This window comes from Gracilinanus agilis, chromosome 2, assembly GCF_016433145.1.
Source record: "Gracilinanus agilis isolate LMUSP501 chromosome 2, AgileGrace, whole genome shotgun sequence".
NCBI lineage: Eukaryota > Metazoa > Chordata > Mammalia > Didelphimorphia > Didelphidae > Gracilinanus > Gracilinanus agilis.
In genome coordinates, this window is record NC_058131.1 from 225,241,619 (window position 1) to 225,264,608 (window position 22,990).

The 22,990-nt window shown below is 34.8% G+C and overlaps 1 protein-coding gene across 2 annotated transcripts in view; it reads right to left on the minus strand.

Annotated features, from left to right (window-relative positions):
• The window catches only part of SLC30A6 (solute carrier family 30 member 6), a 34,113-nt gene extending 21,769 nt beyond the window's left edge, over positions 1 to 12,344 (minus strand). For both annotated transcript variants that reach the window (XM_044660973.1, XM_044660972.1), the window contains exons 1-3: positions 12,260 to 12,344; positions 11,570 to 11,612; positions 3,948 to 4,013 (exon numbers count right to left, since the gene is read on the minus strand). In XM_044660973.1, coding sequence (XP_044516908.1) covers positions 3,948 to 4,013; positions 11,570 to 11,612; positions 12,260 to 12,287 — 137 coding nt within the window. In that variant the 5' untranslated portion in view covers positions 12,288 to 12,344. The remainder of the gene's footprint in view (positions 1 to 3,947; positions 4,014 to 11,569; positions 11,613 to 12,259) is intronic.
• Positions 12,345 to 22,990: the final 10,646 nt, after the last annotated feature.

Below are 22,990 nucleotides of genomic sequence, written 5' to 3' on the forward strand. Positions count from 1 at the left end.
TCACTGATATATTGTTAAAAGTATAGAAATTAGTCCGATGCTTAATAATAAGATAGAATTAAAATCAAATCATATGATTATCCCTGAGGTTAAAAGTAATGCTGAAAGTGCTCCTGTTAATGGGTCATGTGCTAAGGTTGACTATGTGATATGCGTGAGTTTGGTGGGTCATTATGAGTTATCATGTAGGTAAAGGCTTACTATAAGTGTAAAAACATAGGCTTGAATTATTGCTACAGCTAGTTCAAGAATGGTTAGGAGAAATAGAATTGGGAATGTAATGGTTGATAGTTATGTTAATTGACGAGAGTTAATGTTGCTGAACCAATAAGGTGAATAAGTGGATGTCCTGTAGTAATGTTGGCTGTCAAACTGCTAAAGTTAAAGGTTGAATAAGCTAATTGTTTCAATAATAATTAGTACAGGGATTAATGGAGTAGGGGTACCTTGTGGTAAAAACTGGGTAAATGATATTTTGGGTTTATTTCGGAAGCCTATAATCACTGTACCTGCTCATAGTGGAATGGCCATACCGATATTTATTGATAGTTGTGCAATAAGTGCAATATTTTAAGGATAATCAACCATGAAAGACTTTACTATTCTGATCATTACAATTCCAAAGGATTCATGATGAAAAATGCTATCTATCTCCAGATAGATAACTGATAGACTCAGTCTGCAGAATGAAGCCTATATTTTCCCCTTTCTCTTGCTACCCAAATCCCCACCCCAGAAAATAGCTAATGAGAAAATGTTTTGCGTGATTTCATATGTATAATGAGTATTGTATTTCTTGCCTTCTCAATGGGTGGGGAGGGGACTTGAGTGAAGGAGAGAATTTGGAACTAAAACTAAAAGTTAAATTAAAAAAACAAAAATAAACAATAAAAATAAAAGTTAAATTAGAAAACAAAAAACAAGTATCATATTTCTGAGTTAAAATGCTGTAAAGTCAATTCAGACTTTACAATTACATAATATTATAAGTAAAGGAACCTTAAAGGTTATCTAGCTCACCTCACATAATATAGAAATCCCTTCTAAAACATTCTTCTGAAATGGGCCTCCAGCATCTGCTTAAAAACCTGCCCTAACAAGGAGCTCAGTATCTTCTGAGGCAACCTAAATGCAAGATTTTACATTCCACTGTGTCCCTCTAGCTGGTTTCAGTGAAGTGTTCCAATCTGTGGAGATAATTTTGCATCTTGATTTTTTCAATTTTATTAGCTATCTTATCTTTGTGTCATTTGGAAATCTTCATCCAAATTACTTAGAAAAATGTAAAAATAGGAGGCAGTACACTAGAGATTTCCACTCAAGTAGACTACTAATAAATAATCAAATCATTTTGGCTAGTTTGATCAACAAACTGTGAATCCACTTTAAATATGCTATTATTTCCTTCATGTTTTACCATCTTACATACAAAGCTATAAGGAGAGTCTTCAACTGTTTTACTAAAATCAAGACATATTATGTCCATTTTAAGATATGTCTAGGGCATTCTCCTGATCGACCAGTAATATGTAGAAAGCATCCATGAAGGACCAGGGAAAGGTAGTCACTGAGGAATCTGGCCATACAACTGAATGGCCAAGGATTGGGTTTAGGAGGAAAACCATTATAGGAAGATTCCAGGAAAAAATAATTGAGATGATTAGACAGGGACAGAATGATGCAGTGAAAAGGACAATGAAATGAGATTCAGAGGACCAGACTTCTAATCTCAATTATGCCACTTACTACCTATTCCACCTTGGAAAAGTCACAATCTCTCTGGGTCTCATTTACTTTGGGACAGACTAGACCAATAACTTTTAAGACCCCTTCCAACTCCAAATCTATAATCCATAATCCGTGGGCAACAAACCTAAAGATGGAAAAGAAAAGGGGACATTCTAGGAACCATTAAATATGACAATCCCTTTGGGTTTTAACTGAACCAAAGCCATTCTAATGAATTCTAATAACTTAGGAAGTATTAGAATCCTGTCTAGATGATCTCTTTTCTTGATATTTGCAACATAACTCTCCTTACTTTATGAGATGAGGGAATATTGAAGACTTTCTTTGTAAAGACATACATCATAGTTTGCTTATCCCAAAGCCAAAGCCAACCTGTTAGAATCTCCCATCATTTCAGGAAATAGCATGAGAGAGAGAGATTACCATAGAATGGACTATTGAATTTTTGTTTGTGAATTCTTATTCCTTCCCTACACATTTGTACCACTATAGTCCACATTCACCACACTTCTTTGAGAAGTCAATCTTGATGTAAACATCCTTAATTTTTCCTGTCAACACCTGTATGTCTGGGGTGACATGTCTGCTTATCTACCTATTGGTTTTCCAAATCCATACTACTATAAACTTCAAGATGAAACACATTTTCTCCCAAGGTTTCTGTCATTTCTATCACCAGTAAGTTCTCCTTTGCTGCTTCAGAGACAGGTAGGTGAGTCAGTGGATTGAGCTCTGGGCTTGGAGATAGGAAGCCTTGTTTTCTGGCCTCCGATACTTACTAACTATGTGACCATAAGCAAGCCACTCAATCTCTGTTTGCCTTAGTTTCCTCATCTGTAAAATGAGGATAATAATATCTACTTCCCAGAGTTATTTAAAAAACCAAATGAGCTAACATTTATAAAGTACTTAGTATAGTGCCTGGCACTTAGTGTTATCTAAAAGCTGATTAAGCATAAGTTCCTCTGATGGCCTTCTCTACTTTGAGGGGCTAAAATGTCATTTAGAAAAAGGAAAATTTTGCCAATGTTTTGTTTTGGGCAGAATTAAACTTCTAACAGATGCTCAGCTGTTTGAAATTCAGCATCACTATTCATAGCTTCTGTGTCAAATCTGTAATTGGTACAAAGGAAACATTTATTATCTACATCTGTCATCTAGATGAGTAGTCCACAGTATGTTTCTAAAACAATATTGCTTCAATTGTTCTTTTAAAAAAATCTTTACACCAATGTTCTTTACAATGTTTCTACTCAGTTTTGTAGATTTCAATACAAATATCTTCATTATTTACAATGTCATTCCATTGTTCTTCCATTAGATGCTTTTTCAGAACCAAGTATAGCCTTTTTTTTGGTCTACCCTACTATTTCAGTGAAAGTTCTCTTCTTGCTCAAGTTTAAGTTATTTCAAGTTCACTTTGTTAAAATGGAAACCTATAAGTACAGCTAATAGATTAAATTCAATTTCTGTATAAATCCACTGCTATTATACTTGCTATCCCAAGAATCTTGTCATACTACATTGTATTAACTCCAAAAGATACATTGATCATACCATATGGAATGATTAACTCATGTGAAGGTCCTTTGTATTTTCCACCAACCCAATGACATGAACAAGCATTTATTTAAGCATTTACTGTCTAACACTGTACTAAGTACAGGGGATATAAAGAAAAGCAAAAGATGGTCCCTGACCTTGAGGAATTTCCAATCTAGTGGAAGAGATAACATGCAAACAAGCTATATGCAAGATAATCAGGAAATAATTAACAGAGGGAAAGAAAAAGAATGAAGAGGAACTAGGAAAGGCTTTTTGTAGAAGATAGGCTTCTAGTGTGACCTTGAAGGAGGCCAAAGAAGCCAGGAGGTGGAGATAAAGGAAGAAGAACACCACAGGCCTATTATAGGGGCCAGTGAAAATCCCTGGAGGGAAGAAATGAAGCATCTTGTCTAAGGAATAGCCAGATGGCCAGGGTCAAGATAGAGATTCTACTTTTTTTCATGTATTTACTTTTTGAATTTCATCTACTTAGAAAAATCATTCTATTATTTTCACTTAAAGCTATTTTCCTCATTATTTTTCTCTTCACCCCCACCCCTCCGGTCCTCTATGTTTATAACAGCTCTGAAAACTACTTATTATATTTGTTGATTTTATAACTAACCACTTAGTAGGAGATAAAGTTCACTTACCCAAATGAATAGACTGGGCTTGGTTTCCTCACCATCACCCAGTAGCTTATCAGACATGTCATTAAACTGAATTTAGAAAATGAAAATACATTTAATTAGATGTTGTCTATTTCAAGCTAAAGATCTATATTATTAAGAGTTTCACAGTTAACAAGTTTCTGAAGGATACCTGTGATTGTCCATATTAAATTAATAATAAACATTTCTAACAGGATTATAGGCTATTTTATTTTAAAATTTGCACTTAAATCTTTGTTGGATAACTTTCAAGCATTGTATAAAAACTATGGGCAAGTTACAGAGAAACCAAGCAGATGATTTCTACAAGATTATAACATTTTACAGACATTTAGATGGAAATGATGTTTAAATTCTTAACTCAATTTTCTAATTTAACTACATTTTACATCATAATGTTCATTTTATCAAGATATAGAAAAATAACATAAAATAATATTTTTTACTAACATGCTCAATAACGAAAATATTGAAAAGTTAGCACAACCATACTTATTTATATTAGCATTCTGCATGGGGAAAATGTATGTAATTTACTCCGTCTTATAAATAGTACTATTCTCTAAACTAGTGATGGCAAAACTATGGCATGGGTGCCAAAGATGGCACACAGAGCACTCTCTGTGGGCTTATGGCACCCCCCCCCCAAAGTTCATTACTAGAAAGGTAGAGGACTTGGGCGGAGCTGTTCCCCTCCCTCTCTCCACCCTGCCTGATGACATTTTTTCACATCCCCCACTCCTTTGCCCAGCAGTCCAATGGGAGTCCTTTCTCCCTCTCCTGTGTGGAGTAATGGGGGAGGAGGGACACAGCACAAGGTCAGGAATGGGGTGGGCATAGCACTTGGTCTGGGAGGGTGGGGTGGGGACAAGGCTTGGCACTCCATCTCAAAAAGGTTCGCCATTACTGTCCTAAACAAACCCCAGGTCATCTAGCCCTGAGTGGCTGTACTCATTTTGTGGTCTTTCTTCCCAGCTCTGCCTAATTCTTATCCTTCAATTGAATTTTTGGTGAAAATTCTCTTTGAGTGCCCAACAAAATGGAGGGGGAGAGTTTCTCCTCTATGGAGGTCCAGGTTAAGGTTGTATCCCAGAAAGTTAATTTATTAAGCACCTGTTGTATGCCAGGCACTGTGCTAAGTGCAAGGTTAGGATGCAAAGGTAAAAGATAGTCTCTGCTCTCATGGAGCTCACGACCTAATGGAGAAGACAACATGCAAACAATTATGCAAAAACAAGGCACATACAGAGTAAACTGGTGATAATCAAGAGAGGGAAGGCACTATAATTAGGATGGATCAGGAAAGGTTTCCTGTAGAAGGTGAGATGTTAGGTGGACCTTGAAAGAAGTCAAGAGGTAGAGATAAAGAAAGAATTCTAGGCCTGGGGGACAGTCAGTGAAAATGTCCAGAGTCTAGCATTTTGCTAGAAAAATAGTCACTGGATCTCAGAAGATATTAAAAAACAAACAAACAAACAAACAAACAAACAAACAAAACAGAAGGGAGCAGAGAAAGGTAAGGAGTAGTCACCAAAATGGAATTTTTATGACAGCAAACCTACTTACTGGCAGTGGTACTGTCAAAGAGGCTGCAGCCTGCTAAAGAATTTGCCACTAGCTGAAGGGAAAATGAGGAAAACAATGTTTCACTCTGATAAATTGGGGATTTGGGTAATAAGTTCCTTTAGAGAATAGGTGGGAAATCATCAATTACTCTGTGACATGAGACATTATAAAGAAATAAGAGACTTAGGAGTTTGGGAACCAGGAAAATATTACAGCTTCTTCATCAACAGGATGTGCATCAATTTTTATTCACCATCAAAATAATCAGATTCTCTCAATTAACTAGAAATGAGTATGAGTCCACTATCATTTGAGCTGGAAATGATGATTAATTAGAGTAAATGAAATGAATAATATATCCAAAGGTAAAAGATAGTATTTCAAAAGTTGAGAAAAATATTTTAGTTCTTTAATGAAGCCGAATGAATTGAACACTATTTTGTACTTTGGCCAAAATTTGTTTTTGGCTAAACATTCCTTTTTTTTGGGGGGGGGGAGTTTTAAGAACTACTTTGTTTATTCTAATTAGCTTTATTCAGCAAAAGACTTTTAACAAACAGATCACTATAGACCATACTCCAATGTACATTGATGTTTTGGTTGTTTTTGAAGCATTTTTAATGGTTTTCTTAAGTTCTGGACAGTTAGGGATTTCTAGGTTTCTAAAACTGCAAATTCAGTTATAAAGTATATGTTTTTATACATACATTTTGTTATCATTATTTTATAAATGCATTTTTATTATCTATATACATACATTTTGTTATCATTTGAGGCAGTGTGCTTAATTTATCTAGCACTCCCTATAAAGGTATATTCAGCATGAATATAATATTCCTTGGCAACACAATATTCTACTGCACTGATATACCAAAGTCGGGGTAGCCATATTTTCATTTTGTCACTATCATAAAGAGAATGCCCAGGTCTTTGTAAACATTAGTCTTTTTTCTTTTCAATTAAATTAATAATAACGAATTATTGACAAAATCAGAGGGAGGCTAAAGGGAAACACTTTTTAAATGATTTTATTTATTAAACATATTTTATATTTTATTTATTAAATATAATTGTATCAAATTTTCTAACATCTGATAGAATATATAGAGAATAAATAAGGTCGAGAGTAACTGACGAAAGGTATTCAAGGATATGACCCAACAATTCTCAAAAAAGGAACTGTAAGCTTTTGAAAACCACTTGAATTGCCTAGGCGCATCTAAGTGGTTCAGTGGACCAAGAGCCATGCCTGGAGAGAGGAGGTCTTGGGGTTCAAATGTGGACTCAGACACTTCCTAGCTATGTGACCCTGGGCAAGTCATTTAACTCCCATTTCCTAGCCCTTACTATTCTTCTACCTTGGAACCAATAAATAGTGCTGATTCTAGGAAGATAAGGTTTTAAAAACGAAAAACAAACAAACAAAAACTACTTGAAGGAATGCTTTAAATCACTAATAAGAAAATGTAAATAAGACAACTTGAGACAAAAAATAGAAATAAGCAATGTTGGTGGACAAAGACTGGCAGGAAATCAAGAATGCTAATACTCTATTGGCAGAGTTATGAATCAGTCCAATCACTATATAGAAAATAACTTGGAACTATGCAAAAAAAATTATTAACCCATCTATACCTTTGACCCAAGATCCCATTTATGAAGAGTGAATCAAACTTTGTCTATCAATCAGCAACTTTTAAATTAATCAATCAAAAATTTAAGCATCCCTATTTAACACTAAGTAAGAAAGTTCACAAGTCACTCGGGAGGCCACTGCCCAACCCCCTTGGGCAGTACTAGGCAAATTGAAAGACTGCAGTTGGTTCCCAATGTAATGATCCTGGGGGGAACTTGTAAATGATTATTGTACAGCCCAGGAATCTTATAGATGGAGGTGAGAAACGATGAGAGGTTTTGATGAAATCTTCTATCTGGATGCCAAGATAGGTTTACTTAACAGCAGCTTCAGTGATCTTTGCTGCTGCCTGAAACTGTATAGAATCTGCTGATATAAATGAGCAGCTCAATGATTTCACTGGTTCCCACTTAACGAGAGTAACTGATTGTTTCCTCAACTAGTAATCCAATTGAGTAATAACTTCAAGGAAGATGTCCCTTGATTTCAATCTCTGACTGTGATTTGTGATGGAATCACCCAGAAGATCAATAATTGTGAAGTTATCTTCACCAATGGCCAGGTGGATCTCTAACAGACAACTTGCTAGAATCTTAGAATAACCAGGTCAGTGATAGCTTTCTTATAACAACTATTTAATATTAATTAATAAGGTAAAGGAAAGGATTGGGGAAATTGTGAAGGAGAGAGGGATTAAAGGAAGATCCTAAACCTTTATCTAAATATGTTGTTGATTATAAATCAGCTGGTATCTTGAAGCCTGCTTGGCCAGTTGTCTGTCTAAGCCAAAGGCCTAATCCTAAAACTTGAAGGTTTCCTCAGTCCACTAAGAATTAGCTTTTATAGTGATCTTCTGGCTGGTATTTATGCTGGTATTTTGGTGTTGACTTTATAGATGTTATTCAATAATGGTGTTGGATGCTGCTATACACAGAATTCCCTATCAACAGCTTAGGCACTTACCCCTAGCTATGAGACAATCCTGAGATGACGCCTTCCTTCCCAACAGTCTCCCTCGATTGAGAGTGATGCACTGATCTTTTCTGCTTTTATAGTCCAATCTCAACTGACTTTTGGTCTCATGCCAGCTCAAAATGCCCTCACTATATTCTGTGTTCCAACCAAGTAACTGGCACTCATGCTTGGCCAACATGGCTTCCTACAAAAGTCATTACATTGTAAAGTGGATGAAGGGACAGGAAGTGACATGGAAAAAGGACTATAAAAAGTCCTGAATTTCCTGTCCAGGAGATCTTTGGTTTGGTTCTTCAGTTTGGATCTTTGGCTTGAACCTTCGACTTGGATCTTCTCCTTTGGACTGCTCCTGAGACTTCACCTTGGTACTTCACTTTTTGGACTTCTCCCTGGATCCTGTGCCAGTAAGCTGGGTAAGTAGCGGGCCTTCCTTTCCTGGCTTCTGGAGAGATTTGTTCCAGAGAGGTCTTCTTTCCTGGAGGAGACTGTGTTGGTAGAATCCTTGCTAAAGACACTACCTAGTCCTCTGGCTGAAGATTATTGAGGCCTGCTGGGGCTGAGCCCCACACCAGAGCAGCACTTAGGGTGATAGGCTAGATCAGTGGTTCCCAAACTTTTTTGGTCTACCACCCCCTTTCCAGAAAAAATATTACTTAGCCCTCTGGAAATTAATTTTTTTTAAATTTTAATAGCAATTAATAGGAATGATAAATGCACCTGTGGCCATCACCGTCCCCCTGAATCGCTGCAGCACCCACCAGGGGGTGGTGGCGCCCACTTTGGGAATCACTGGGCTAGGTAATTCTCTACCTCCTTCTTACATTTTCCCATTTTCACTCTTTCCACCTCTTTGTAAATAAAGCTACTAAAAGTCATTTTGACTTAAGTTATAATATCTTTAAATCAGCAACCACAATATTACCATAGAATTCTCATATTTAGCATAAAACCTAAATTTTAAATTCTTACATATTGATAGCCAAATACACAAAGTAAGTCAAATATGCAAATAACTAAACAAATGGTGATATGTAGATACAATAAAATATATTACCAACCCATGAAAAACATGAAGAATTCAGAAAAGTATGGAAATATTTATATGAACTGACAAGTGAAGTAAGCAGAACCAGAAAAACAAAACGAAACAATAAATGATAAGAATACATTTTTTTAAATGAAACTGACCAAGGCTGGCCTTGGAGAATTGTTGAGAAATTGCACCTTCTTCTTTGTTGAAAGCTGGGAAGGGGATGAAGGAGTATCTTTGGGTGTGCAATATTACATATACTGTCAAGCAGATATGTTGGTTTTGAACAATAATTTTTTCTTTTCTTGGATGGATAAAAGGCTGCTTGCTGAGTAGAGGGAGACAGGTTAAAAAATGAAGGTAATAACTTCTTGAATGTATGGCATATTATGTTTCTATGATTAAGATAAAAGTAAAAGGTTCGAAGTTCAAGGTTGTGACTGTTTATATGCCTAATTTCAACTGCTGATTAACTGATTTGAACTATGAGTAGTTCAAAATAATAACAGTAATTTTTGTCTTTAAAAATTGTACTTCCTTAGTATATATTCTGAATCTCAAAAGCCAGAATCCCTGGCACCAAAATTCATGAATGTCATATACTAAAGTGTGGAAGTGTTGAGATCTTTTGTCAATAGAGAAAATATCAGCATCAGTGAAACCACTGATGAATATTCTCAATATTGGGACTAATAAGGATCAGGCCAATTTTAGGACTCATTTTTTACCTGATTACATTCTAAAAAGATAGCACATGAGTGTATAAATGTACCCATATTTTACTAAAACCTCACCAATTTTGGATTTTTATTGTTTTTACTAATTTAAAAGATGTGAATTAATATCTCAGGCCTGTTTTAGTTTCTTTAATTATTTATTATTCATTTCTATGATTAGTTTAATTATTTATTATTAGTGAAACCAAACATTTTTTCAATTGTTTATTTACTATTTGTGATTCATCTTTTATGAATTGCCTATTTAAAGCTAACCATTCATCTACTGAAGACCCTTTACATCAGTATTAGCTAACTTATACTGTCTTTAATGAAATGTCTTACATTGCCATTTTTTTTCCAAGCATATTGCTGCATTTTTAGGAAACTACAATTGCTCTTACTCTTCATTTAAGCCATATTTTAATTATATTTTCCCTTTTGCTTTCAGATAATTTAACAAGCTTTCAGTCCAGGTTTGGAAGTGTCTATGTCTCCTCCTTTAAAAGCAGAGATCTCTAAAATTTGATTTTTGTATTCCCTCCCATATATATATCTCATGTCCCCACATACCCCAGTATCCTGCTTTACACCAGGTAGGTATTTGACAAATATTTACTGAATTTATTGAATTTAAAACTGAGTCTCTTAAAATACATCATGGTGGAGATTTTTTGTTTGTTTGTTTTTTAAACCCTTAACTTCTGTGTATTGGCTCCTAGGTGGAAGAGTGGTAAGGGTAGGCAATAGGGGTCAAGTGACTTGCCCAGGGTCACACAGCTGGGAAGTGTCTGAGGCTGGATTTGATCCTAGGACCTCTCGTCTCTAGGCCTGGCTCTCAATCCACTGAGCCACCTAGCTGCCCCTCATGATGGAGATTTTTAAAAAACTTTGAAAAACTCTTTTTCAAGTTAAAATCTTATTTCTTTCTTATTTAACTTTTACAACAAGGATTATTACATCCTGATTATTTTTCTTTTTAAAAGTATTTTTTTGATAGTATTTATTTTTAAATCACCTAATTTCTTTCAAGAGATCCATTCCTCATATCAAAAAATAAGAGAAAAAATGTTTCATGCAAAATTAACATAATCAACACACTTAAAAAGTCTGACATCTTCAGTGTTTTATATCTATAGTCCCCTGGCTCTGCAAAGAAAAGAAGGAGGTGACTTTTCCTAAGTTGTCTTTAGGGCCAAATATGATCATTATAATTTCACAGCAATCAGTTTTAATTATTTTGTTGTTCTTTCTATTTACATAGTTATAATCACTGGATATACTGTTTTCCTGTTTCTGCTTGCTTTTGCTTCATTTTACCTTAATTATATAAATCTTTCCATGATTCTCTGTATTTATCATATTTATTTCTAATAGCACATAATATTCTATCACATTCATGCACTACATCTTGTTTAGCCATTCCTCAATCAACAAGCATCCCATCCCACTTCTTTATTAATGCAATAACTGTTGCTATGTTTATTTTGATGTAAATGAGGCCTTTTAAAAAATCTTTTGGGGGATATACACATAGCAGCAAAATCTCTGGCTCATTTCATTCAACAGATTATATTTCAAACTCCATTTTTTTGTTTTTGAAAAGGAAAATTCCTTTAGTCTTTAATGAAAAGAAGTAATTCTACAAGAGCAAAAAATAATTCAATTTTTAAAAACCTACCTGAAAAGATCAAAGATTGTCAAATATGTATAGGCAGTTAAAGCTGTTGAGAAAAAAAGGAAAAAACAAAAAAGAAGTGTTATTGGATTGACTGTTAAGAATTAACTATCTTGAGAACATTTGATTGTCAAGCCATCACAATTTTCATTATTCAGGTCATCACCCTCTAGCTGTCTACACCTATATTTGGCAATTTTCTCATTAGTTGAATTAAGGTAGACAGCAAAAGAGAATTGGGTTTTATTCATACATTTAAACTGAAAATACTGTATTAAATTAACTAAATAATAACTGAAGATCTACTTTATTTTGTTCTGGGTAAACACAACGTTCTTGTATAATTGTAAAAACCATTACTATAAATTAAGTCAGAGAAAAACAGTGCTATAAGAATAATAGATCATTGACACCAAATGTCACAAGTATTCTCTGCTTTGAGAAAATGCATCTAAAATTTAAACATAAAATTAAGGGGGTTAATCACATTTTTAAAAACCAATTTTAGCTTTAAGGAGGCAGTGTTTATCAACTATCCTTTAAATATGAAAGTACATTTAAAATGTTAATTCACAAAAATTAAATTTATACACATTTTTGGACCACATCTAGGGTATTAAATAAGGCACATTTTATTTACAATCAGAAGCCTATATATAATAAAACTTTCTAAAAGTAAAAACTGTAACATACCTATACTGTTAGTAGAACTGCACCACATAAGCAGGAATCCAGTACACAATAAGTTTATAGCACCAAAAAGCAAGATCTTCCAGGACTGTGAATGAAAAATTTGTACTTATTTGCAAAAAAACAAAACAAAAATGTTGGATCAAAAGGACTGGATTACTTTATTAGAACTACAGAAAGTCCATTGTGCTATATCCTTCTTGTTTGCCATTTTACTAAAATTATTGATTCTTGTGTTAGCTATTTTAAGCTACATACATATGCAATAGAATTTTTATTCTCATGGTTATTTTTAGAAAAAAATTTGAATTTATTTTAAAAATTCTGAACTTAACAAAAATCAAATGAGAATTTCCATCTATACAGCAGAACAGAAAAAAGAACTATATATGAAACAGAAAAAAGAATTATATGTGAAACTGCCAACCTTTATTATATACAACTTGCTTTTCTCTAAAAAAAAATAATAAATTCTGACCATTTGAATGAATGCTTAAAATCATTAATAAGAGAAATGAAAATCAAAAAAATCCTAAAGTTTCACCTCATACCCTGCAAATTAGCAAAGATGACAACAGGTGGGAATAGTCAATGTTAGAAGGGATGTAGGAAAACAGGCACACCAGTGCATGATTGGTAGAGCAGAGAATCAGTACAACCATTTTGGAATGCAGATATACAAATAAAGTGATTGAAATGTCCATGTACATTTGATCTAGACATCCCACTAGGAGGTTTATAACCTAATGAGATCAGTGATTTTTTAAAAAATGGCCCTTACATACACCAAAACCTTTATAGTAGGACTTTGGCAGCAAAGAACTGAAAAAAAAAAGTGGATGCCCATCTAATGGAGAATGGCTAAAAAAACTGTGGTATATGAATGTAATAGAATATTAGTGTGTCATAAAAAACAATGAATATGACAAATACAGAAAAGCAGAAACATATTTACCAGAAATAATTCAGAACAAAGTAAGTAGACACAAGGAAACAATAGATATGACTGCAATATAAATGGAAGGAACCACAAAACAATCAAAAGTGAAGGACTGGACTGGAGCAAAATATTTTGGGCTTCGAATGAGAAAAAGAAGGCAGGAGTAGCGATTATGATTTCTGACAAAGCCAAAGTAAAAATAGATATGATTAAAAAAGACAAGGAAGGTAATTACATCCTGATAAAAGGCAGTATAGACAATGAGGAAATAACACTGCTCAATATGTAGGCACCAAATGGCATAGCATCCAAATTCCTAAAGGAGAAACTGGCAGAGCTCAAGAAGGAAATAGTAAAACCATACTAGTGGGAGATCTAAATATTCCTCTTTCAGATCTAGATAAATCAAACCAAAAAATAAATAAGAAAGAGATAAGGGAGGTGACTGAAGTCCTAGAAAAATTAGATTTAATAGATATATGGAGATAAATAGGGACAAAAAGGAATACACCTTCTTTTCAGCTGCACATGGTACATTCACAAAGATTGACCATGTTATCGGGCATAGAAACATTGCAAACAAATGCAAAAGAGCAGAAATAAGAAATGTAACCTCAGATCATAAAGCAAAAAATAATAATTAGTAAGGGCACCTGGACAGGAAAATCAAAAACTAATTGGAAATTAAATAATATGATTCTCCAAAACCAGTCAAAGAAGAAATCATAAAAACAATCAACAATTTCATTGAAGAAAATGACAATGATGAGACATCCTACCAAATTCTGTGGGATGCGGCCAAGGCAGTACTCAGGGGGAAATTTATATCCTTGAGTGCATATATTAACAAATTAGGGAGGGCAGAGATTAATGAATTGGGCATGAAACTTGAAAAAACTAGAAAGAGAGCAAATTAAAAATCCCCAGATGAAAACTAAATTAGAAATACTAAAAATCAAGGGAGAAATTAGCAAAATCCAAAGTAAAAGAACTACTGAATTAATATATAAGACTAGAAGCTGGTATTTTGAAAAAACAGATAAAATAGACAAAGTACTAGTCAATCTAATAAAAAGAAAGGAAAGAAGAAAACCAAATTGACAGTATCAAAGATGAAAAGGGAGACCTCACCTCTAATGAAGAGGAAATTAAGGCAATCATTAAAAACTATTTTGCCCAATTATATGGCAATAAATATAGCAATCCAGGTGACATGGATGAACAATTACGAAAATATAAATTGCCTAGATTAACAGCAGAAGAAATAGAATACCTAAACAATCCCATATCAGAAAAAGAAATTAAACAAGCCATCAAAGAACTCCCTAAGAAAAATTTGCCAGGGCCTGATGGATTCACAAGTGAATTCTATCAGACATTCAAAGAGCAACTAATCCCAATACTATACAAATTATTTGATATGATAAGCAAAGAAGGAGTCCTACCAAATTCCTTTTATGACACAAATATGGTACTGATTCCAAAGCCAAGTAGATCAAAAACAGAGAAAGAAAACTACAGACCAATCTCCCTAATGAACATAGATGCAAAAATCTTAAATAAAATACTAGCAAAAAGACTTCAGTAAGTGATCAAGAGGATTATCCACCATGATCAGGTAGGATTTATACCAGGAATGCAAGGATGGTTCAACATCAGGAAAACCATCCATATAATTGACCATATCAACAAGCTAACAAACAAAAATCACATGATTATCTCAATAGATGCTGAAAAAGACTTTGACAAAATATAGCACCCATTCCTATTAAAAACACTGGAAAGTTTAGGAATAGAAGGACCTTTCCTAAAAATAATAAACAGTATATATCTAAAACCATAAACAAGCATCATATGCAATGGGGATAAATTAGAAGCCTTCCCAGTAAGATCAGGAGTGAAACAAGGATGCCCATTATCGCCTCTATTATTTTTAACATTGTACTAGAAACACTAGCAGTTGCAATTAGAGAAGAAAAAGATACTGAAGGCATTAAAATAGGCAATGAGGAGACTAAGCTATCACTCTTTGCAGATGATATGATGGTATACTTAAAAAATCCTAGAGAATCAACTAAGAAGCTAGTAGAAATAATCAACAACTTTAGCAAAGTTGCAGAATACGAAATAAATGCACATAAATCATCAGCATTTCTATATATTTCCAACACATCACAACAGCAAGAGGTAGAAAGAGAAACACCATTTAAAATTACCCTAGACAATATAAAATACTTAGGAATCTGTCTACCAAAACAAACACAGGAATTATATGAACACAACTACAAAACACTTTCCAAACAATTAAAACTAGATCTAAACAATTGGAAAAACATTGATTGCTCATGCGTAGGACGAGCTAACATAATAAAAATGACCATTCTACCCAAATTAATTTATTTACTTAGTGCCATACTTATCAAATTACCAAAAAAACTTCTTTACTGAGTTAGAAAAAAAGTATAACAAAGTTCATTTGGAAGAACAAAAGATCAGGAATATCAAGGGAAATAATGAAAAAAATGTGAAGGAAGGTGGCCTAGCAATACCAGATATTAAACTATACTATAAAGCAGTGGTCATCAAAATGATATGGTACTGGCTAAGAGACAGAAGGGAGGATCAGTGGAATAGACTTGGGGTAAGTGACATCAGCAAGACAGTGTATGATAAATCCAAAGAGCCCAACTTTTGGGATAAAAATCCATTATTTGACAAAATTTGGAAATTTGGAAAACAATATGGGAGAAATTAGGTTTAGATCAACATCTCACACCCTACACCAAGATAAATTCAGAATGGGTGAATGACCTGAATATAGAGGGAAACTATAAATAAGTTAAGTGAACACAGAATAGTATACTTGTCAGATCTCTGGGAAAGGAAAGATTTTAAAACCAAGCAAGAGTTAGAGAAATTACAAAATGTAAATTAAATGGTTTTGATTATATTAAACTAAAAAGCTTTTGTACAAACAAAAACAATGCAGCCAAAATCAGAAGGGAAACAATGAATTAGGGGAAAAATCTTTATAACAAAAAACTCTGACAAGGGTCTAATTACTCAAAGGAGTTAAATCAATTGTATAAAAAAATCAAGCCATTCCCAATTGATAAATGGGCAAGGGACATGAATAGGCAGTTTTCAGATAAAGAAATCAAAAGTATCAATAAGCACATGAGAAAGTGTTCTAAATCTCTAATAATTAGAGAAATGCAAATCAAAACAACTCTGAGGTATCACCTCACACCTAGCAGATTGGCTAAAATGATAGTAGGGGAGAGTAATGAATGCTGGAGGGGATGTGGCAAAATTGGGACATTAATGCATTGCTGGTGGAGTTGTGAATTGATCCAACCATTCTGGATGGCAATTTGGAACTATGCTCAAAGGGCTATAAAAGATTGCCTGCCCTTTGATCCAGCCATACCATTCTTGGGTTTGTACCCCAAAGAGATCATAGATAAACAGACCTGTATGAAAATATTTATAGCTGCGCTTTTTGTGGTGGCAAAAAACTGGAAAACAAGGATATGCCCTTCAATTGGGGAATGGCTGTACAAATTGTGGTATATGCTAGTGATGGAATACTATGGTCCTAAAAGAAATAATAAACTGAAGGAATTCCATGTGAACTGGAAAGATCTCCAGGAATTGATGCAGAGTGAAAGGAGCAGAGCCAGAAGAACACTGTTCACATAGACTGATATACTATGGTAAAATAGAATGTAATGGACTTCTGTACTAACAGGAATGGAATGATCCATAACAATTCTGAGGGATTTATAGAAAAGAACTCTACCCACATTCAGAGGAAGAACTACAGGAGTAGAAACACAGAAGAAAAGCAACTGCTTGAACACATGGGTTGAAGGCAGACATGATTGGGGATGTAGACTCGAATCTACCACACCAATGCAACTATCAACAATTTGGAAATAGATCTTGCTCAATGACACATGTTAAAACCAGTGGAAATGTGCATCGGCTTTGGGAGGGGAGGAGGTCGGGGGTGAAGGGGAAAGTAAGAGCATGAATCATGTAACCATGATAACTTTTCTAAAAAATAAAAATAAAAAAACAACTATGGATTCAAAGAAGAAATATAAGAAGACACTCCTAGCCTATTCCTCTGCAGGGCTGGCAGTCCACAGGTATGGAACATTGTATGCATTTTCAGACTTCTTGCTTTTGCTGAATTTTTTCTCTTTTTTTTTTCCCTTAAAAATATTGTTTGTTGGGAAGCAACAAACTGGGAAAAAATTTTATAACATAGTTCTCTGACAAAGGTCTAATTTCCCAAATATATAAGGAACTAAGTCAAATTTACAAACAAATCAAGCCATTCCCCAACTGACAAATGGTTAAGGGGCATGAATAGGTAGTGTTCAGATAAAGAAATCAAAAACATCAATAATCACATGAAAAAGTGTTCTAAATATGTTCTAAAAATATGATGGTGATGGAATACTATTGTGTTATAAGGGTTGATCAACTGAAAAGACCTCCATGAACTGATGTGTAATGAAATGAGCAGAACCAGGAGAACATTATACACAGGAACTGAAACACTGCAGCACAATCAAATGTAATAGACTTTGCTACTAACAGCAATGCAATGATCGAGGACAATCCCAAGAGAATTTTTTTTAAACCATTTATTAATATTCATTTTTAACATGGTTACGATTCATGCTCCTACTTTCTCCTTCACCCCCCGCACTCCCCCCACCCATGGCCGATGCACATTTCCACTGGTTTTATCATGTGTCATTGATCAAGACCTATTTCCAAATTGTTGATAGTTGCATTGGTGTGGTAGTTTCGAGTCTACATCCCCAATCATGCCCATGTGTTTCAAGCAGTTGTTTTTCTTTTATGTTTCCTCTCCTGCAGTCCTTCTTCTGAATGTGGGTAGCGTTCTTTACCATAAATCCCTCAGAACTGTTCTGTGTCATTGCATTGCTGCTGGTACAGAAGTCCATTACATTCGATTTTACCATAGTGTATCAGTCTCTGTGTACAATGTTTTCCTGGCTCTGCTCCTTTTGCTCTGCATCAATTCCTGGAGGTCTTTCCAGTTCACATGGAATTCCTCCAGTTTATTATTCCTTTGAGCAAAATAGTATTCCATCACTAGCATATACCACAATTTGTTCAGCCATTCCCCAATTGAAGGACATACCCTCCTTTTCCAGTTTTTTGCCACCACAAAAAGCGCAGCTATAAATATTTTCATACAAGTCTGTTTATTTATGATCTCTTTGGGGTACAAACCCAACAATGGTATGGCTGGATCAAAGGGCAGGCAATCTTTTATAGCCCTTTGAGTATGATTCCAAATTGCCATCCAGAATGGTTGGATCAGTTCACAATTCCACCAGCAGTGCATTAATGTCCCAATTTTGCCACATCCCCTCCAGCATTCATTACTCTCCCCTTCTTTCATTTTAGCCAATCTGCTAGTTGTGAGGTGATACCTCAGAGTTGTTTTGATTTGCATTTCTCTGATTATTAGAGATTTAGAACACTTTCTCATGTGCTTATTGATACTTTTGATTTCTTTACCTGAAAATTGTCTATTCATGTTTCTTGCCCATTTATCAATTGGGGAATGGCTTGATTTTTTATACAATTGATTTAACTCCTTGCATATTTGAGTAATTAGATCCTTGTCAAAGTTTTTTGTTATAAAGATTTTTTCCCAATTTGTTGTTTCCCTTCTGATTTTGGCTGCATTGTTTTTGTTTGTACAAAAGCTTTTTAGTTTAATATAATCAAAACCATTTAATTTACATTTTGTAATTTTATCTAACTCTTCTTGGTTTTAAAATCTTTCCTTTCCCAGAGATCTGACAAGTATACTATTCTGTGTTCACTTAACTTATTTATAGTTTCCCTCTTTATATTCAAGTCATTCACCCATTCTGAATTTATCTTGGTGTAGAGTGTGAGATGTTGATCTAAACCTAATTTCTCCCATATTGTTTTCCAAATTTCCCAGCAGTTTTTGTCAAATAGTGGATTTATGTCCCAAAAGTTGGGCTCTTTGAGTTTATAATCCCGAGAGATTTATGAGAAAGAACCCACATACAGAGAAAGAACTGTTTAAGTAGAAATGCAGAAGAAAAACATATGATTGATCAAGTGGTTTAATGGGTATATGATTGGAGGTTTTGGTTTTAAAAGATCACTCTATTACCAATGTGAATAACATGGAAATAGGTTTTGAGCAATAATACATATACAACACAGTGGAAATGCTTGTCAGCTCCGGGAGCAGGAAGCGAAGAGGGGAGGGAGAGAACATGAATCATGTTACCATGGAAAAAATATTCTAAATCAATCAATAAATTCAAAAAAAAATTAAAAATATTATTTGTTATATAGACTGGCTTTCTGAAAGAGGTTTGGGAAAATAACAGGAGAAATTCTGGAATTGTTAAAAAAGATTTGAAATGTTTTTAAATAGAAAAAAATAAACTTAACATGTAACTTTCAAAGCTGTCTTTTTGATTCTTTCTGGCCTTATGTTCTCTTTTGTGATTAAAAAAAAATGGTTCAATGACCTTTTTCTTTTGGTTACTCTATCCTTAACTTCCCTCTCTTTCCCAATGAAAAGGGGAAAAAAAAGCCCCAAACTCTTGCAATAAATGAATGAATGCCATTCACTTACTGAGAGACAGACAGACAGAAAGTATATGTGCATGTGCGTGTGCGTGTGCGTGTGTGTACCCCTCCAAGCAAAACAAATGTCCATATTTTCTGGGTTAAAAAAAAAAAAAGTATGCCTGACTCTACATCTTGAGTCCATCAGCGCGCGCGCGTGCTCGCTCTCGCGCGCTCTCTCTCTCTCGCTCTCTCTCTCTCTCTCTCTCTCTCTCTCTCTCTCTCTCTCTCTCTTTCTTTTTTTTAAACCCTAAACCCTTACCTTATATCTTAGAATCAACACTAAATATCAGTTCCAAGCCAGAAGAACGGTAAGGGCTAGGCAACTGGAGTTAAATGACTTGCCCAGGGTCACAAAGCAAGGAAGTTGCTGAAGCCAGATTTGAATTCAAGATTTCCTGTCTCTAGGCCTGGCTCTCTCTATCCACTGACCCATCTAGCTTCCCCTAGCTCTCTGTTTAGAAGTGGGTAACATGCTTTACCATCAGTCCTCTGGAATCATATTTGGTCCTTGCAATGAACAAAATTTTTAATTCTTTCAAAGTGGTTTTCCTTTCCTATGATGTTGTTATTGTATCAATTGTTCTCCTGGTTCTGATCAGTTACTCTGCATCAGTTCATGAGTGTTCTCAGGTTTTTATGAAACTGTCTTTTCTGTCATTTCCTATTGTGCAATAATATTCCATTAAAATCATATATCCTCAGTTTCCCTGATCCATTCTTTAAACCATCTTAACATCTCTACCTTCTCTCTTTTCTTCTTCCCATCACAGGATTAAAGCTGGAAAGGACCTTAGAGTCAATGAAATCTAACAACCTAAGTTTATTGATTAGAATACTGAGATCAAGAAGTTAAGTGACTAGCCCAGATCCACACAGTTAAATATCTCAGGCAGAATTAGAACTCAAGCCCAATGATTTATCTGTTACGCAGCCCAGCTGCCTATAAAAATGAAGCTGAGAGAAGGGTTGGGCCTTGCCTAGGTTCTTTTTGAGTCCAAATCCAATACTCTTTTCACTGGATATCCTCTCTCCAAAGAAGAGACAAAGAGTATATAAGTTTAGTATTAAGACTTTACCTCTACTTTGAGCATATTTCCTCCTGCTTCCCCTAGGACTTTGTTTCAAAATTTACTGAATTTAACAAACATTTATTAAGAGTCCACTTTGTGCAAAGCATTTGCATCCCCCCTCTTCATGCAAATACTCTTCCAAATAAGCTAATAAGCCAATAAGCCAACAGGCATTAATTAAGCACTTAACAGTGCCAGGCACTGGGCTAAGCACTGGGAATACAAAAAGAAAGAGAAAGCCAATTCCTTACATCCTAATGGAAGAAGACAACATATAAAAGAAAGTTGAAATGAGGGGAAAATATAGAGGTACCCTGAAGGGACTTGGTAGAGAAAGTCCAAAGAGTCAGTTATGGAGCCTGGAGATGAAAGAAGACATGGTGGGTCTTAGGAAATCAGCAAGAGACAGATGAAAAAAAGACTGAGGTGCATTCAGTAAAGATACTAATTGAAGTCACTCAACAGTACTCTATAGTAGGTCAAGCTATTTTTCTCTGGCAATAATCTTATAGCTCAGAAACAGAGCAAAGTATTCTGTGGCAGTGATAGGCAAACTACTGCCTGCGGGCCAGATGCGGCCCCCTGAAATGTTCTATCTGGCCCCAAGACATTATTCCTAATCTGACGAATGAATGACATGAATATATATGTCATTACATATGAATACTTCGATACAATGAATGAATGAATACAATGAAACTTCGAAAAAGGTGCCTTAGAAGCACACTGACAGATGAACATTTCCTTTCCTTTGGCCCCCTCTTTAAAAAGTTTGCCCATCACTGGTCGGTGGGAATGAGCCAGGACACAGGATTAATATACCTTATATAGTTTAATGGGGTAAGGGTCACAGTGTTATTAAGGACACTGTAAAAATGGTCCTGGCTGAGCAGAGGACTAGATTAGCAGTTTTCTTTTTTTTTTTTTTTTTAATTTTAAACCCTTAACTTCTGTGTATTGACTTATAGGTGGAAGAGTGGTAAGGATAGGCAATGGGGGTCAAGTGACTTGCCCAGGGTCACACAGCTGGGAAGTGTCTGAGGTCGGATTTGAACCTAGGACCTCCCGTCTCTAGGCCTGGCTCTCAATCCACTGAGCTACCCAGCTACCCCCAATTAGCAGTTTTCTTAATAGTTTATCCTTTCAAGATGAACATAGTCACTACCTTCAGGCTTCTTTATACTCAAAGGATAATTAATTTGTCTTAAAATGGGCTACCCATGAATATAAATTTGCTCAGTTCAATAATTCCTCACTCTTTCTGCTGTTAAATCAAATTGTGGATCAATAGGTTATAGTTCTTAAGGTTTTTTTCCTCTTAGCTGAGTACAGTAGATTTCCATGTGCTCTACAGTACAAATTATTCATTAGTTTTATGTTCTATGTTACAATGCTATAAGTTTCTGCATATTATCCATATTTCATTGAAGTCGTATTTTATTATTTTGATTCTAATGATGGTAACAGAAACAATGTAGCCAAAAAAATTCTAAAGTATTTCACCAAAAATATGCTATTCATAACTTTAACTATTTTTAAATAGTCTTAGCTGGACCAATTATTTCTTTTATTTTACTTTAATGCTTGACCTATGAATGGCATGATATATCCCAGACTGTGTCAGCACAATTAAGGGAAATTAAAATGATGGGGCAAACACTAAAGGACAGAGAGGTAGCCTAGTGGATAGAGAGTCTGGCCTGGAAACCAGAGGTCCTGGTTCAAATCTGACCTTCCTAACTGTATGACCATGGGTAAGTCACTCAACCCCAATTGCCTAGTCCTCATCTTCTGCCTTGGAACCAATAATTAGTATTGATTCTGGACAGAAGTTAAGGGTCTTAAAAAAAAACATTAATCAAATTTTTCTTCAAATAAATTTGAAATTAAGCCAATGATTTCTACTTACTTCCCTTAAATTATAATTATGATTATATATTTAAAATTGACTTACCCTTCGGTCTGCTGCTACCAATTTAAATTCCTGTGATAACTTTCCAACAAAAGATCTTTGTGATTTTCGAAAGAGATGTATTGTCCCCTGTAAAAAGA